Source organism: Phocoena phocoena, chromosome 12 (assembly GCF_963924675.1).
Source record: "Phocoena phocoena chromosome 12, mPhoPho1.1, whole genome shotgun sequence".
NCBI classification, from domain to species: Eukaryota; Metazoa; Chordata; class Mammalia; order Artiodactyla; family Phocoenidae; genus Phocoena; species Phocoena phocoena.
The window spans coordinates 26,294,082-26,313,233 of record NC_089230.1 but is presented as its reverse complement, the minus strand read 5'-3'; the positions used below and the strand labels follow the sequence as shown (position 1 = coordinate 26,313,233).

At 39.8% G+C, this 19,152-nt stretch overlaps 1 protein-coding gene across 1 annotated transcript; it reads right to left on the bottom strand.

Annotated features, from left to right (window-relative positions):
• Window positions 1-1,409: 1,409 nt before the first annotated feature.
• Window positions 1,410-14,699, bottom strand: IL22RA2 (interleukin 22 receptor subunit alpha 2). The gene is made up of 5 exons (XM_065889157.1): window positions 14,639-14,699; window positions 10,806-10,941; window positions 8,257-8,435; window positions 2,540-2,706; window positions 1,410-1,559 (listed from the first exon to the last, which is right to left on the bottom strand). The coding sequence occupies exons 1-5, from the start codon at window positions 14,697-14,699 to the stop codon at window positions 1,410-1,412; spliced, it is 693 nt and encodes a 230-aa protein (XP_065745229.1).
• Between the last annotated feature and the right edge of the window lie 4,453 nt (window positions 14,700-19,152).

Genomic DNA, 19,152 nt, shown 5'->3' with positions numbered 1-19,152 from the left:
CTCCCTCCACACATTTCTGAATTTTTAATCAGTTTATTATTGTGTGTAATTGTATATAACCAGAAACAATATATTTTTGTCACATTTTGTAGCAATGTTCATGAGGAATCGTACAAATGTTCTCCAATTCATAGCTCGTCACAGAAAAAGACAGCTTTAAACACTGAGCCCAAGGTGAGGAAGGTAGCCTTCTGTTGCTACACGGAGCCCGAGCCCATAGACCTTCACTTGTTGCGGGCTGGAGCTGCTAGGAGATTGTTGGTGGGTTTTAACTGGCTCTACAATCTCTGCCAGCACTAGCCCCTCTCCCCAATAAACCTACCACCCATGCTACGCTTTCAGCTGCAAGTCAACTTCTTTACCTGGTCCCCAACCATACCCTATGTCCCCAACCAAACTGTCATTCAAAAGATCCTTGTATATAGAGATTATGAAGATGCCACTGGCAAGGGACACTTCACCAGGAGGATTGAGTAATGAGTGTGGTATAAATTAGAGTTAAACGTTCTTTTTTACTTTGTCGCTGAAAAATCTTATACCTGACTTTGAGAATAAAGATACATTCTTCTCAGGCAATATTAAAAAACAAACAAAAACAGAAAAGAAGACCTTAATGTGAGTATGTGTTAAATGAAGGAAATTGTATTGAGTAGGCATCCTTTGGTATTTAGATGTTAGTGCTGATAAACTTAACCTAGATATTAATCCAGAGATCATGAGAGGCTTTTTTTCAAATATTATTCTTATTTACATAGAACAGAATTTAAAAGAAAATATTGGTTCATTAAGTAAGAATATTATATAATAGAAAATGAATGTATGGAAAGTATATTCATATAAAATAGAAATGTATGGGAAAATGCTCATTCACATAAAAATTCCACTTATGTGAAAGTTGAAATATCTATGTCAAGTTAACTGTCAATAGATAGTGAAAAAGGATTGCATCAGGATTGCTTGTCTATGATGCTATTTTTAAAAATTCATTCAACATTTAAAAACATGCCTACTGCTCCTTGGTTCTTTAATTTTTACTTAGCTGACTTAGAAGAATGGAGATTATGTTAGAGATGTTACTGTCAGAAATAAAGTTCTGTATTTCACAGAGCCCTTTGTTTTCTGCCTCTTCTTTAAATTCTAATGTTTTTCTTTTTTTTTTGCGGAGGGGAACTGCTTAAATTTAGTTTACAGATAAAATATAAAGGAAGAAAGAATGATTAAACAAAGAGGTCTATGAAGTATAACGGTGAACATTGCATTTAGAATATATAAAAACTAACTAGCACAACATTGTAAATCAACTATATTTCAGAAAAAATATATATATATATATAAACAACTTTCAATGAGATTCTTCAAAACGAGCTGACCTATTCTCAGAAGTTTGGATTGCCACTCTGCCGAGCACTTCAAGGACTTTCCACACATATCTCTTGGCTTCTCTGACTTCTTCTGTCTAATGTGGGCTGATACATTTCAGCCACTATACAGTAACCAGTGTGAGGTGTTAGAGCTTCAATTTCAACAACTCTGTGAGCTCCTTCATATACCTTTTGCTCCTACACACAAGGGGGAAAAAATGAGATGATAAATGGTTTCCAGTAAGTCATTGACTTGCTCTATTTTTGATAAAACTAAGTTGTTCATGACCAGTTTAGATGGGTTGTAGGGTTTCTTCCAAGACACATCCTCCTTCTCCAGAGTCCTAGCTCACAGACTGAGAAAGGGACAGGTCACATGGCTGTGGAGGAACCACATGACTTCTCCCTAGTGATGCTGATTGATTGACCCAGTGGTCAGAGTCTCTTTTTTAAGAATTTGAACTGTGCAGTGAGGAGAATGGAGTAGATTTGGGGACAGTTGTAGACATGTGGCATGTGACCACAGAGAAACAGAGTGAGATTCTTTACACCTTGCTTCTCCATTTCTCCTTCCCAGTGACTGCAAAGCCTGGCAGCTCTTTATTTCTTGCTTCTGGCTGTTGTAAGATTGATCATTACCTCCAAGTAAAAATCCTCCTCTCCCCTCCACTTTTCTATTTGAACCAGTTTGAATGGGTTTCTGTTTTCTACAGCCAAAGGAATCCTGTCTTAGATGGACACCAAAACAAAGGAACATTCACCAAACCAAAATAAAGTCACCAATGGAGGATTATAATATCAGAGCAAAACTGGCACTAATATATAATGCTCTGATCCAAAAGCCACTTTAAAATAAGGTGTGTAAAGTCCATAAAAATGAATATTTGTGACAATCAAATGGAATTAAATAGTGTTAATACCAATCTTTAGATATGCAGGGAAAATCAAAAGGAAACCAGCTGAATGACGGGAAAGGTGCAAACACACGTACACACAATTCTGATGGCGATGATAACCACTAATTGCTTATCAATGAGGGTGAAAGTGAGAAGGAACTAAAAAACGATAAGGAAAAATAAGAGGGGATAGAGTAGCAAAAGACAGGACCTATTTTATGGCTAAAATGTTGCTTAAACAAAAAAAAAAAAAACCAAACTAATCTATTCATCTGAACTTACCTTTTCCAGTGAATTGTTAATTACAAAGACTCGGTATACTAGCCCGTAGTATTCCATTGATACATTTTTTCTTTTTTGGTCCCTGTATGGTAAGTTGGGAGCATGGAGATTCACCAACAAAGATCCATTAACTTGGGTTATATTCATGAATGGAGGATCTATTTTTGCTGAGGAAAAATAGGAAAATTTGACAATATCACCCAAAAATGTAATATTTCATATGGACACATTATGCATAATAACAAATCATTATTAAGCTCAAGGATCTGGCAAAAATCATTATGAAGAGATACTGCTAACACCTAAAATATAAATATCTGAGAAGTTTCTTTGCAGATGATTCTTTATTTGCAAAGACATATATTCTGAATCAGCTTTAAGAGGACTTTTATCAATCATTTCCACAGCCTGCAGTGATTGTTTTGGAAAACGAAGTATAAAAAGTTATTTGGGTGAAGATCTTAGTGTAAGGCAAATATTTTGTAGGTCCTTAAAGATGTAAAATTTCAAAGCAGCTTGAAAATCATTTGAAGACTTGTTGCTATAAAATTATTTCAACAGAATTATGTTATATACTATGGAATAGCAGGAGAAGGATCAAGAGAGAATTTTTGTTTCTTGCATTTGGTATCAATAATCAGATGATCGCTAACTAGGAAAGAAAACTAAATAAATTAATAGTCACTTTAATTTCCCCCAGATTAACTATGGTAATTCTAAATGATTTAATTCGTTAATGGGTTTTGTTTTCTTGTTCGGCATTCATTATGTATTTTTAGTTTGTAGATACATATCTTTTATAATTCTTGAAAACTAGCCATGATCAATCAACTTAGAGATAGATAGAGACAGAGACATACATGCTTTTATTCTAGAATTTCAGTTCAACATCTGTTAGCATTTCTCATTCGATTTTCCATATGTCATTTTCTTTTTCCATCTTTTTTTTCTCAGTGGAGTATTCTGAAGGGTTTCTTCAGAGCTGTCTTCCAGTCCATCAGTTTACTACTTTGTCATGTCTAAACTAATCTTTAACCCCCCAAATCAACTTTTTGAATTTCAATGATTATATTTTTTTCATTTCTATGAGCTCTATTTGGGTCTTTTTCAATCTATTTGGTCTGAGTAATATTTTGTCCTTTGATTATGTTTTTATTCCCTCTGTTATTTCTTTAAGTTATTTAATTTATTATCTGCTTCCAATATTACAAAACCTTGAAGCACTGGTCCAGCCAGTACTTGTTTCTTCCAACCTTGCTTGTGTTGATCTGCTTCCTTGTGTTTTTATTGTGAACACATGTTGAAAGTTGATGCTTTCTTTTTTGTTGTTTAGTTAGAATTTAAAATCTTTAAATACACTTTTTATCAACTTATAAGATAGATACAGACAAATAACTCGTGAGGATATGGCTCAACAAATCTTTACAAATAAACAATCCTGTATAGCTACCATCCAGAACAAACAACAGGACATCACCAACACCCCAGAAACCTCCTTCACCTTTCCTCCAATTACTTAACCCCAGAGGATAACCACAATTTTCCTAACTTTTATCGCCATGTACATTCATTTTTGGAATCATACAATATACACTTTTTTGTGTGTCTGCCTTGTTTCACTCTTTCACTTTTATTTGTATATATATAATTATGGGCTGAATTGTGCCTCCCGTCAAATTCATAGGATGAAGTCCTAACACCCAGTACCTCAGAATATGACTGCATTTGGAGATAGGGTCTTTTTTAAAAAAGCATATGGCTTTTTAAAAAATGAAGTCATATGTGTGGTATGGATGGTCCCTAATCCCATATGACTGGTGTCCTTATAAGAGGACACATACAATTGAGCACAGAGGGATGACCATGGAAGGACACAGCAAGAAAGTGGCCAAGGAGAATGGCTTCAGAAGAAACCAAACCTGTGGACACCTTGATCTTGGACTTCCAGTCTCCAGAAGTGTAGGAAAATAAATTTCTGTTGTTTAAGCCACCAAGTCTGTCGTATTTTGCTATGGTAGCCCTGGCAATCTAAAGTCTATGCATCTATCCATGTTGCATGTATCAGGAGTTTGTTCTTTCGGGGCTTCCCTGGTGGCTCAGTGGTTAAGAATCCGCCTGCCAATGCAGGAGACACAGGTTCGAGCCCTGGCCCGGGAAGATCCCACATGACGCGGAGCAACTAAGCCCATGCGCCACAACTAATGAGCCTGTGCTCTAGAGCCCGTGAGCCACAACTACTGAGCCTGCATGCCACAGCTACTGAAGCCTGTGCACCTAGAGCCTGTGCTCCTCAACAAGAGAAGCCACCACAATGAGAAGCCCGCACACCACAATGAAGAGTAGTCCCACTCGTCGCAACTGGAGAAAGCCCGTGCACAGCAAAGAAGACCCAGTGCAGCCAAAAATAAGTAATAAAATAAATAAATAAATAAATATATATATATATATATATATATATATATATAAAAATAAAGAATGCTATAAAAACGTTTTAAAAAGAGAGTTTTTTCTTTTGATTGCTGTGTGGTATTTAATTGTATGAATAACACAATTCATCCATTGTGTTATTCACAGACTTTTAGGTTGTTTCTAGTTTTTGGATATTCTGAGTAAAGTAGCAGGAACATTCTTGTATATGTCACTTGAGAAACATTCATTTTGTTGGGAATATAACTAAGAGTGGAATTTCTGGGTGATAGAGTTTATATATGTTTAGCTTTTGTAAATTCTGCCATTTCCCCACAGTAGATACACCAATTTATATTCCCTTCAGCAGTGTATGAAAGTTCCCATTTTTTTCACATTCCCTCTAATACTTGGCATTATTATTTTTAAAAAGTTTAATTTTGGCCATTCTGGTAAGTGTATAGTACCAATTTATTGTGTTTTTTAAGTTGCATTTCCCTGATGACTAATGGAATTTCATATGTTCATTGGCCACTTGAATATTCCCTTTTGTGAAAAGCCTGTTCAAGTCTTTGCCCATTTTTTAAATTAGTTGTCTTGTCTTTTTATTATTGATTTGTAAAAGTTCTTTATACATTCTGGACATAGTCCTTTGTCCCAAACATGCACTGTGAATATTTTCTCTCTATGGCTTGCATTTTCAACAGGGTGCCAAGATCATTCAATGGGTAGAGAATACCTTTTCAACAAATGATGCTGGGACATATGTATAGCCATATACAAAAGAATGAAGTTGGACCCTTACCTCACATCATATATAAAAATGAACTCAAAATTGATCAAAGATTTAAATGTAAGAGCCAAAATTATAAAACTCATAGAAGAAAGCTTAGGATAAATCTTCATAGCCTTGGGTTTGGCAAAGAATTCTTAGATATGACCCCAAAAGCATGAGTAGCAAGAGAAAAAATAGGTAGATTGGACTTCACCAAAGTTAAATACTTTGGGGCTTCAAATGACACCACCGAGAAAGTTAAAAGACAAATCACAGAATGGGAGAAAATATTTGAAAATCATATATCTGATAAGGTAATGGTGTCCATAATATACAAAAAACTTAAAACTCAGTAATTAAAAGACAAATCATTCAATTTAAAAATGGGCAAAGTATCTGAACGGACAATTTTCCAAGGGAGATATGCAAATGGCCAATAAGCACATGAAAAGATGCTCAACATCACTAATCATCAGGGAAATGCAAAGCAAAATCACATGAGATACCATTTCACATGCACTAGGATTGTTATAATCAAAAGGTGACATAGTGGTGCTAAGGATGTGGGGAAATAGGAACCTTCATACACTGCTGATGGGAATGGAAAATGGTGCAGCTGCTTTGGAAAACAGTCTGGTAGTTTCTCAAATGATTAAACATACAGTTACAGGGTGACCAAGTGATTCCACTCCTAGGTATATACCCAAGAGAAATAAAAACATGTCTACACAAAAACTGGTACATGAACACTTATAGGGGCTCTATTCATAGGAGCTAAAATGTGGAAACAACTCAAATATCCATCAACTGAGGAATGGATAAACAAAATGCAGTATATCCGTGTACTGCAATATTATTCAGCCACAAGAAGGAACGAAGCACTGATACATGCTACAAAATGGACAAACCTTGAAAACATTATGCTAAATGAAAGGAGCCAGTCACAAAACATCACATATTATATGATTCTATTCATATGAAATATCAAGGTGAGGGAACTCTTTAGAGACAGAAAGTAGATTAGTGGTCACCTAGGGCTGAGAGGCTAAAGGAGGGAGAGAATAGGAGGGTGATAGCCAAAGAGTATGGAGTTTCCTTTTTGTGGTGATGAAAATGTTCTAAAATTGACTATGGGTGATGGTTGTACTTATCTGTGAATAGAGTAAAAAATTATTGAATTGTACACATTATATGAGTAATCATAAGGGATGTGAATTTTATCTCAGTAAAGCTGTTTAATAAATCTAGGTGGAGGCAATGCCCATACATTTGATCCTTAATTCTTCTGGGTTATAACAACAATATTTTCAAAGAATTGGAAGTTGAGGCTGCCTTCTGAAGGTTGGGATCTCTTTATGCCATTTAACCAACAAGGAGGAAATGCGGTACTTCTGTTGTCTAGGGTGACTAGTTCCAATTATCAAAGGGAAATAGAATTATATATACAGCGGGGTCAAGTGTTCTTGGTATCCTTGGAGGTGTCTCTTAGAACTCCTATATTCAGTGATAAAAATTAATTTAAGACTATGTTAAGCTAATATGAAAAAGATCAAAAGGACTCAAACTCCTCAAAAATGGAAAGTTGAGATGCTGGCTGAAAAGAAAGAGAACGTTGAGTTAAATCATGAGAAAAGCAGTTATAAATATTAACTACAGCTTCATGACTAGTTGCCATTGTGAGGACTAGTAAATACCCATATTTTCTGTCTTGTTATGCATATCTTTGTACATACACATTAAACCTTTTTTCTCATACCTTTTGTCTTTTTTTTTTTTTTTTTTGTGGTACGCAGGCCTCTCACTGTTGCGGCCTCTCCCGTTGTGGAGCACAGGCTCCGGGTGCGCAGGCTCAGCAGCCATGGCTCACGGGCCCAGCCGCTCCGTGGCATGTGGGATCTTCCCAGACCGGGGCACGAACCCGTGTCCCCTGCATCGGCAGGTGGACTCCCAACCACTGCGTCACCAGGGAAGCCCCTTGTATAAGGTCTGCTGGCAATGGCTCCATTTATAATTTACATCATAGATTATAGTATATTATTCTGACATTATGACTAAATTAGAAGAATATACATCATTGAGAAATGGATACAAGAGAGCACTTTTTGTCTCCTCTTTTGGACAGGTGACTAAAAGTCTTAATTTCCTCAATAGAAAATTTTTCTAATGTGTATTTTCAAGAACTTCACCGTCATGCTTAGGAATAACCCCATATGGCTCCTTTTCTGCCATCTAAAAATACTTCTTTTTTCTAGCAGGCAACATCCTGGCAGTGGGATAGAATGTCAGCTCTGAATCAGAGGCAGCCAAATTTGAATTCTGAGACCTGGGCTACTACTAAAGTTTCTGTGCCCTGACTTCCTGGGCTGTAAACGAGAATAGTAAAAGCCATCTGCTAGAGCTGTTCTGAGAATGACATCAAGTGAGACGATGGTGTGGACCTCACCAAAGCACAGGGCCTGGTAGCTAGCTAACCATGCTCCATGAGGGCTATTCAAGGGCAGGAAAAGCAAATGCAAAGAAACTCCATGGAACTCACTTTCCCACCAGGGAAAGAACCGCTGTGTCATGGTCCAGCCTGAGTGGACCCCAGCCAGGGTCGTCCTCACTCTCCCGTAGTAAGGTTCCCATATGTCTGACGTTTCATTGGTAAGGTCACAGAAGAACTCTCGAATTCCCCAGCAGTTCTCTTTATTTTTCCATTGTCTCTGTCCATACCTATAGAAGGGAAAAGACAAAAATCTGCATTCCTTTATTCCATTGAAGGAGTCTTCAGTTTTTTTCAGTCTATTCAGTTTTCAGACTGGCTGAAATTTGTCCTCCAATATCAGCGCCACTGTGAAAGCTGACAGCTGTTCTTAAGTATCTTTAAAAGTTTTAAATTAATTAAAGTGCTATCAAAGTGCTATCTCGTTGAAATATAAACTCAAGCTTGATACCTTCTGTAACACTAGCATGAGGGTTTTGGGAGTTTTAGTACTTAGTGAAGTTTTTCTTCTGGGGTCTGAACCAACTTCCATTTTTGACTACGAGCTCTCCATGTCCTTCAGGCTCCTGAGGTTTCAACACTTTGTGGTTTTCCTCACTTCTTATCAGCTTGCTGTTGAGTGACGTGGCTGATTCTGAGAAGTTGCTACCACTTTTCATCTCAGGTGACACTTACCCAACACATAGCATCAATCTCTTATTTGACAACTGAACAAGGTTGTAGGAAGGGCTCTTTAAGGGGTTTTGTTATTAGAGGCTGGGAGAGAATGGGGAGAACCCAGGAAGAAAAGGTAATGAGGCAAAGCGCCAGATACGTTCATTCAGCCTAAGACTGTGGGATGGTGTAACAGCAAAAGGGAGGATTAATGCTTCCCTTCCTTACCAGTCACAAATCAAAGAAAATGCAATAAGATGATGGTGGGAACAGAGCAGGAATTAGAGGCTGGGGAGAAAGCTTCCAAAATATTTGTTGAAGGACTTGAAATATAACTTTTTAGCCATATAATGAAGAGCATTGCTGATGTCTGTACTCTGTAAACTATATGCTGACAGCAGTTTCATTATATCAGAAGACACCATAAGAGCAGAACCAACAACATATATTAAGCACAGTTTAATGTTTTCTAACTCTTATTAGACATTGCCTTTGCTAGCTGAATTTAGCTCTAATGACTGGCTTCTTTTTTAGTGTAATACTTCATTTTTTGTCCTATCCTAAATGGGACAAAAACTGTCAGTAGACCCATGAGAACTGGATAGACCCAAAACGAAAGATTTTGAAAATATAAATCTGCATTGTGATATTGAAAATATCACATAGGTAGGAATGGATCCAGGTATTCTGAAATTTATACAAATTTAAGAGCTCTATTTAGGAAAAAGAATTACAACTATGAAATTTTTCCATGGGGCCCTAACGTTTACTCTTCATTAATTTCATGGAAAAACAACGTCTAATCCACTGTTTATGTTGAACCGTAAATAGGCCCACTTTGGATATGTTTATACTGCCTACAGGGGAAATATAAAAAGATCACCAATCCCCACTTCCTACAGGGAAGCATTTCCAACGACGCACAAATCTGTTTTTGGAGTGGAGGAATCTTTATTGTAAAGATTTGTGAAGTTTACAGTTGCTACACAAAATATGTTGAGAAAAGCAGCAGTTAAAGACTGAGAAACTTCTGGAAATAGTCCTTTGAAGTTAGTGAGAGCTTGATAAATGGAAAAATCTGACTTTGGATCTACCCCATGCTGGAGAGACATGAAGGAATTTATGGCACAAAAATTGCTACTTTGGTCCATAGCTACATCTAATCTTCTGAATTTCTGAATAGAAAATCATAAAAGCTAAACTATAATATCTCCTGTCTCATGTTCAGCCAGACTCTCAATCTATGTAAGAGAAGGAAGAGCTTCAACTCCTATCTGCATACTCCCACCCCCAGCCCCCTGAACAGAGATGTGTGAAGGGGAAAACCTGCCATTTGCAAATCAGGAGCTTCTGTTTCCAGGCCTCAATCCAGGAAAGGAGTGGATTATATCTGAATTTTGGCAACGATCCACTAGAATTTGTCTGAAGATCACACAGGAGGAACATGCCTCAGCGTGTTCCAATTTGCATTCATGCTTACAGGAGGCGTTCATTTTTGAAAAGAATTTTCTAAATAGTAAACCCACTCTAAAGAAATGACCTTCAAATTGAAAATGTAGTTTACACACTCACATCCATGTGTCCCACAACTTCTTTTTCAACTATCAATAACGTCAATTTAATTGACGACCTATTAGGGGCTAAACAAGTCGCTTCTAACATTCAGTGGACAAATGTGTATTGAGAGTCTCTGTTGTGAAGCCAAAGGCTGACCCTGTGAAGTCTCAGCGCTGGGTCTCTGAGGGATGAACTATCTCCCGTCACAGACTACACGTCATCATGCATTTTGTGTCACCCTCAGGGAAGACACACTCCTGCCCCCACCTCTGCTTCTTCTCAACCCTTCTGAAACTGACAGAAGTTCAGAGCCTAACACTCCATCGCCTTCTAGAACATGGAATCTTAGTGGCCATCTCTACTAGCTGGAGGAAGCTCAGATTACTTACGTTTTATACTGCACAAAATAGATACTGCTGTTGCCGGGACAAGCCCGCCCAGGCTGCCAGTGCAAAATGTTGTGAAAATTTTGGGACTGAAAATGTACTCGTTGAGGTTTCAGAGACTCGTGGGCTGGCTGAGTTTCTAAAACAATAAGAAACAGAGCAACACTGATATGAGCACCATCGTTATTAGCCATAATCTTCAATGTAATAATACCTGCGTCAGGATTCCTTGAAATAGTTGCTACAGGTGCAGATGGTGGAAGTGGAGCCCAGAAATCAACATCTTTGATCTTTGATGTGATGATTTTGATGCATGCTAAAGTGTCAGGACAGTTGTGATCCAGACTATAAAAACATACGTGATAAACTCCCACCCCACTCCTAAGCTGGAGAGGAAGTAACAGCAGTGAAAAGATAGTATTGTCCTTAATTCCAGCCCTGGTGGTGATGGAATGTAATGACTGAGATGAAGGCCACTTTGCCCACCTTCCTAGGAGACCCGGCGTTACTGCTCCTCTGAGGCAAGCTTTCGCCTGGATTCTATTCTGCCTCCAGGACCTCAGCCTGGAACTCATTCCTCCTTTCTCTGGTTCTTGCTTCATCTCTTCTTCCTACTTCATTGTCCTCCACCTCTCTCAGCTGACCTGGCTTCATTGCATGTAGGCGGGTTCCACTCTTTACCGGCCTGCATCCTGGTTCCAAGTGCCCGAGCATAACTGCTCAGGTGGAATGGTCCGGGCTGTGGAGGGAAACTGCCCAAGGGCTTGCCATGGAACCCAGCATTCCCGAGAAGAGTCTCGACAGGAAGGGGGATAATTTCTCACTGGTGTAGTTTGTGCTTTCTTGGTCAATTCATGCGACATGAGAGCTCAATCTCACCTACATTCAGTCCACTGGAGGCAAGAGACCTTTGACAAAATTTTATTCTAGGGTCTGAAGGAAACCAGAATATATTACCCCCAAATATGTCTCTTTGACATAAAAATTATTTTGAGCTGAAGGCCATTAAGAAGCAGCAAATGCAGGAAAAGCTCTCTTGACCTCCCCCTTTTGCCACCTAAAGGCAGGATATATAAGGCTGGCCAAAAATTTCGTTCGGGTTTTTGGTAGGCTCGTACGGCAAGACCCGAACGAACTTTTTGGCCAACCCAATAAAGTCTCCTTGTACTTTACTGGAGGCAGATTCTTATCAGCCCAAAGAAGGCACCAGAAGAATCTGCAAATGAAACTTACGCCATTAGTTTTCTCCCACGTATTTACTTTCCCACAGTTTCCTCCCTTGGAAGACTAACACTGCTTTCCTCTGTCCTGTCACGTTCCTACAGGTGTATCGTGCTTAGTTGAAGGTGCTACAGAAACTGGAATTCTAAGCCGCCATTTTGAGTTTCTCTTCATACAGGATCCCCCCTGGTGTTGTGCACTGCACTTATTAATAAACTGTTTTATTAATCTGCCTCTTTGTTAAGGAGTCCTAGCCGACGTTTTTTTGTGTGTGTGGTATGCGGGCCTCTCACTGTTGTGGCCTCTCCCGTTGCGGAGCACAGGCTCCGGACGCACAGGCTCAGCGGCCATGGCTCACCATGGCAAGTGGGATCTTTCCGGACCAGGGCACGAACCCGTGTCCCCTGCATCGGCAGGCGGACTCTCAACCACTGCGCCACCAGGGAAGCCCCTAGCCGACTTTTTTATTGAACAAATTTGACATGTAACGTTGTGCAAGTTAAAAAAAAAAAAAAAAGAGTCCCAGCTGAAAACCTAAAATGGCCAGAGGTAAAGCTTTGCCTCTCTAATAGGCCCAAAGTTTCTGCTAAGGGATTGGTGGTGGGCAGGAGAAGTGAGGAAGCACATCCCCTGTCTTTTTCTCATCTTCTACCACTTGCCCCTTGGCTTCTCCAGAGTGACCTCCTTTCTCCTGGTCCACCATGCTTGGAATGGCCCCATCTGAGGTCTCTGCCGTGGCCCTTCCCTTTTCCTAGAATACTCTTCCCGCGTTTTCCACATGCCTCATTTCTTCATCTCCTTTAGGTCTTTGCTCAAATATCATTAAGATGGAAGCAAATTCTCCTAAGCCCATGGTCTCAGCTCTGAACATTCAAGATGTGTTATTTTCCAATGAATGGGGCTGTTTCCTTAGGTAGTTATTTTTACCAACCAAATAGTGTCATACTGTTATTTGGTGTTTTTTTTATTTTTATTTTTGGACCTCCTTCAGTGCATCAAGTGGTGATGTGTACTTGGAAAGAGTCAAATGCCACCATTGGTTTTGTTCACCCAGATCACTACCCGATCAATCGTGTTTAGCACATAAAATTGTACTTAGCAGAAGTTTTCAGGAGGTGACAAGCATGCACAGTTTCCGGAAGATCCTTCCTCGAGTCGATTTTCTATCCCGAACATAGATAGTCTAGTGTCCTTTACCTCGTCTGTCTTCAGATTTCTTCTCTCATTTTTGTAACACCACTGCTAACCTCCATCAAAGAAAATAGCAATCCCTCTGTAGCAGACACAGAGGGGATTTTACCTGTCTTCACTGAGTCTGCCCAGCTCATCTGTGCAAAAGATATTATTGCGGTCTTCCTCTTACAGACCAAAATCCAAGCCTTGGAGAAGTGAAAGAGCTGGTGCAGCTGCAGACGGTGGGGCTGATTTTGTAACCAGCCTGTCTGGCCCTGGAGCCTGCCTCTCACCCGTCACAGAAAATCAACAGAAGAGCCTCAGGAGAGAGGAGCTAATGGAGGAAGCAGAGTAACGAGAGGCTGAAGATATTCCTTCTTCTTTCCCTCTGCCTCCTCCCCCTGGCCGGCCTTCATTCATCACTGAACGTATTTGAACCTTAAATGTATGTCAGGCCCTGTGCTCAAAGCTTTACATCTTCTTTCATTCTCACAACCACCCAATAAGGTAGGTATTTTTATTAGTACATTTTACACGTGGGGAAACTGAGGTCTAAAGAAGCTGTGTATCTTGCCCATATGGTTACAGGTCTGGTAAGATGCAGAGCCGAGGTCATTTGGGTACCACTTGAATTCCTGCCGTATTCTGCTAATTGAGTTCTTGGTCTGACCAAAGACCAAAGTCATAGTCTACTCAGATCCACACATTTCTGGGAAACGGAGGATTGAATTGTTTTTATGTTATCAGTCACTGGGCAACTGTACAGTCTTGTGAAAGTTACCTGAGACACTTATACTGAGAGGTACCCATCTGTTAACTGGGGGTCCTAATGACCTTGCTCAGAGGTATGTTGAGATGATAAGATGCCCTCTGCTCTTGAAGAGTTCTCCATAAATACCAACAGCAAATTCTCACATGTTGTTTATTTATGGTCTATTCTGTGCTAGACACTGCTCTAAGCACTTGTCACGTATTAACTCATTTAATCCTCACAGTGACCTACAATCCCCACCTTACAGATGAAGTAATTGAGGCAGAGGGGCTTTAAGCTAGTGGCCCCAGTTTTTCTAGATGATAAAATGGCAGAGTTGAAGTCCAGATTCGGGCAGTCTGGCTTAGGAGCTATGCTGGTAACCAGTATGCTATCTTGCCCTTGAAGGCGAAAGAAAGGCTAAGGAGACAGAGAGGGGTGTGTGTTTGTCCTGTGTGAAGGTTTTGCACCCACAGAGCGCCTCCTCTTTAGTAGCTACTCGTGAAGTCCGCATGCAGTTATTCAGGCTGCAGAGAGAAACGGACCCCATGTCTGTCCGGACCAGTTAGTGACAGGAGAAAGCTGAAATTTTTACAAAGCCCAGAAATGCACCACGGCCATGTCTAACAGTCCCCTTGAGCAGACTCAGATGACAAAGCTGTGAGCAATTAAAAAGAAATGAAGCACTTACCTACCACACCAGGCAGGAGGACACCGATGAGGAAGCCTAGAAAACAACATTTAGGTGTCATGGTTGCGAGCGTGACTGGTCAGGCGACCAGCGTTCCCCTCAAGGGGAGGACAGCTCTGGACAGGAGAGGAAACTTGAATCGTCCCACTCAACATCCCCTTTTGGTTGTAACCATGGTTCTTGAAGCAAATACAATTTCATTTTGTTCATAAATTATATTGTATTATAATTTGGGGGTAATAAGTATTAAGAATCATTTCAGAAAACATTTGCTGTTAAGTCACTTTGATGTGGACGCTTGTTTTTTTGGAAGCTTTGCTAGCTGAGAAAAGGCGAAACACTGAGGATGGGTGGCCCGGAGGGCAGGTAGGGTGAGGAATTATGCAAGATGCTCGCAGGTGAGTGAAGGAGGCCTTCGGGGATTCTGGCAGAGAGGGCAGAGGGGCTGCCAGGGTGATTCTGAGTAAAGGGCTTGGCAGTTGCAATGATCAGGGCCCCTGGCAGTGGTTCAAGCAGGTGGGGTCTCTGGTTGATTCTTCCTTTTCTTGCTTTCATGGAAGCTCCTCGAGTAACCTCCCTGGTGTAGACCTCATACCCTCTGCCCCCTCAGCCTCTCTGCAGGGCTCCCTCCCACACTCCACAGCCGCCCCGGTCAATGGGCCCCACTCAGCTCATGCCTCTTCCTTTTCCATTCCTGCCCTCGGTTTCCAGCAACCTAGCTGATAAAGATTTTGAGCCCGTCAAACCAAGTAATTCCTTAAAAGGATGAATGCGGGGGCAATGTTCATTTTGAACTACATTAAATCTTTGTCCTATCTTCTTATCTAATCAAACTAGGTCATCTGTTCTTTGCCCATGACTCACTACATCAGTTTTATTACCAAAAAAATTTTTTTGTACCACATGATTTTAGAGACACTAAAATTATACATTAAAGCACAAGAAAGTCATAAAGATTGTTTTAAAGGGGCTTTTCGGGTCAGAAGAAGAAATATATGCTGGTTTCTTTTTCCTCTTGGGTAGTCAAACTTTCAAGTTCTCGGTAGAATAGCCCCTTTAGTAAGGAATAGTGATGGCTGCAGAGCAGTACTAATTAATCAATAATTATTTAAGTATTAATTAAGTCAAGAACACATATTTGCTGCCCTACCACGTGCTAGGCATTGCTCTCAGCAGCAAGGATGCAGCAGCAAATAAAATAGACATTGCCCTACCTACCCAAACCAGACTGCTAAAGGGGGAAGTAGACATACTTCCCCAGCAGGATGGAGGGTGTTTCCCAGTGCCATTGTGCTGGGTCAGACTTCTGAATCCAAACTCCTTATCTCCTCCAGGTGAAGTTTCCATTGCTTCTAAGCTGGCTTAGGCTTTCAAAGAAGAAACAAGCAGCCTATCTTAGGTGCCCTTTGCCCCTTCTGGGGACTCCTTGTCTCCTAGCCTCCTCAGCGTCGTCCTTCATCTCCTTGCTCATGTTAGCCACTGAACTCTAGACTTTTCATCCACCTTGGTTTTAAATGGGGAATAGAAATCTGGGTTTGAACTATCGATGTTCAATATCTTTAATGCCAGTAGCTTATGTTTTGGAGCAACCAAATTGCTTCAAATTCCAGTTAAGAAAAAAAGAAAATATCTTAATTTAAGGTTTAATAAGTAGCAGCAGAGAAGGAAATTGGGGTTTCCACTGGGTTCCTGATGTTGTAGAACAAATAAGGGGAAATGGGGGAAAGAGAGCAGAGCATCAAATAGTCTAAGAACTGAATTCTCTCAGAGATGTGTGAGCTTCTGTGCTATGTTAAATTTCAGAAACCAGGGACTTCCCTGGTGATTCAGTGGTTAGGATTTCACCTTCCAATGCACGGGATGAGGCTTCAACCCCTGCTCAGGGAGCTAGGATCCCACACGTCTCGGGGCCAAAAAAACAAAACATAAAACAGAAGCAATATTGTAACAAAATTCAATAAATAGTTTAAGCAATGGTCCACATCAAAAAATCTTTAAAAAAAATTTTCAGAAACTAAACTAGTCTTGTCACCCTTAGATGAGCTCACTGTGTGATATCAGAGTGCATAAAAGCCACACTACCAACTGTGACTCAAGGTAATGAAAAGATACAATTCAATTCTAAAATCTCACCAATTTGGAAGCCAAGGAATTTGTACAGAATTGTTTCAAATGAAATGAGATTTGTTTTGGGAAGTAAGAAAATTACAGATAATGGGAGACCCTTGCTTTACTTTTCTTCAGGCATGAAATGCTGGCTTCAAACTTATTCCCTCCCCTCCCCTCTATCTCGCCCCCACCCCCAACCCCCAGCCATCAGACCCTCAGCACAAAGAGACTACCTTGACAGTGACAGTGGATGCCTCTATCATGTTGGATCTGGAGAGAACTTACCTAAAGCCCTGCCTTGGACCGACTCGATTCTCTTCTTTTCTCCTGTGGCTTCCAGCCGACCAACAATTCATCTAATTAAGGAATCATTATTAATTTATTTTTAAGTGTGATATGGGATTTTGGTTATTATTATTGTTTTAGAAATAGATATTGAAGTATTATAGATGACATGACATAATGTCTGGGATGTGCTTCAAAATAATCCAAGTGTTTGGGGAAGGGGATGACCAGCCATGAGCTGATAATTATTGAAACTGGGTATTGGGTGCACGGGGGTTCATTATACTCTGTACTTTTGTATATATTTGAAAATTTTCATAACAAAAGAAAAAAAATTTAAGCTTATCTACAAGATGTCATCTTTATAAAATTTCTTACAGTAATTTTAATGGTGTTTTAGTGTTGATAATAATATCTAATAATTGTGGGGCACTATGGTGGATTCTTTTCATACATTATCTTTTTTTAAAGTTAATGAATGAATTTATTTATTTATTTTCACTGTGCCAGGTCTTAGTTGTGGCATGCGGGATCCTTAGTCGCAGCATGTGGGCTTCTTAGATGCGGCATGTATGCAGGATCTAGTTCCCCGATCAGGGATTGAACCCAGCCCCCCTGCATTGGGAGCAAGGAGTCTAACCCACTGGACCACCAGGGAAGTCCCATTTTCATACATTATCTTACTTAATCATTACAACAAGCCCAGGAGGTCTGTATTATTATCCTGATGTTACAAGAAACTGAGACACAGAGAGGCTAGGACAACCTGACTAGGCTCCATAGCATGCTGTGACACAGTGAGGGGTGCAGTCAGATCTCCCTGCCCTCAGGGTATGAGGTTTATTATAAAACCATGTGTTGTTTTCACTTGTAATGTTGATTCCATAAAGAAAGATTTGACCATTCATTCCTTTCTTTATTCACTCAAACAAATCTTTACTCAGCATGTGCCGTGTGCCAGGCCCCAGGTTAGGCATCCAGTACTGAACAAGCCAGCAGAGCCCATCCACAGGGGGCCAACATCATTTTCTTCATCCCTTCTTGGTAATGAGGGGCTACGTGGTCCTTATTCTCTTCAGAAAAGTCTACAAATTATGTTTCCTTTAGAAGAGTGCGCACTTCATTTATGCTTTTAAATGTATTTGCAGAGAGTTGAATTTTTTTTCAAGGAACCAGATTTTATGATTAGTTATATATTCTGCTTTTTAAAAATTTAATGTCTCATTCATATCTCCTTTTACCTTTTAAAATTCCTTTCTTCTATCTTTCTTCTATTTAACCTGTTTTTCTTTTTTTTTACGAAAAACTCCTTTTGTCAGATGTTTATTTCATTTGTTTTATTCTTTATAACAGTACAAGTATTTACACTAGGAATTTACTCTGGAATGTATCCCACAGGCTCTCCCTTTGGCTCTGAAATGTAATTTTTTCCCTCTATTTATTTCTTTAACAATTCTGCAATTCAGATTACTTTTTCTGATCCAAGGGTTTTTACAGAGAGAATTAAAAACCAACCTTCCAAGTGGAGAAGCTTTTTAACTTCAGTTCTCATTGTTGCTTTTTCATGATTCCCAGGAAAGAAAAACAGGCTGACTTTGGCAACCATTTGCATTTGGAAATCCCCTTTCCTATTGCTTTGCTTTCTGGGAGTTGAAGGGCAGAGAAACAGATTACTGTTAATTTCTTATTCATGAGCAAAGGTAAAACATCCAGGCAATACAACAAGATGGACACTGAGCTTCTAGAAAGATTTTTTAATCCTCATGAACCTGAGAGTAAGGAAAGTACCTTTCCTGTTTTAAAATAATGCCTTTATGTACTATTTTACTATAGCATCATGAGTAACCATCGTAACTTATTCCAGTGTATTTACAGCTTCACTGAAGGCTGTACCTGGAGGTAGGTGCCTGTTGTCAAAGTTAAAGAATAATGTATATTCAAAGACAAGTGGAAGGTTTAGTGTCCCTTTGTTTACATAGGAAGCTAGAGACATCAGACCACAGTGGATAAAGCCTGGACTTCGGAGATAAGTGAAACTCGAGTTTGAGTCTCAAAATACATTTCTCTGAGATTCATTCGTTTGCAGCGGGGTCCCCATCCTGGTGCTCAAAGTCCTATAG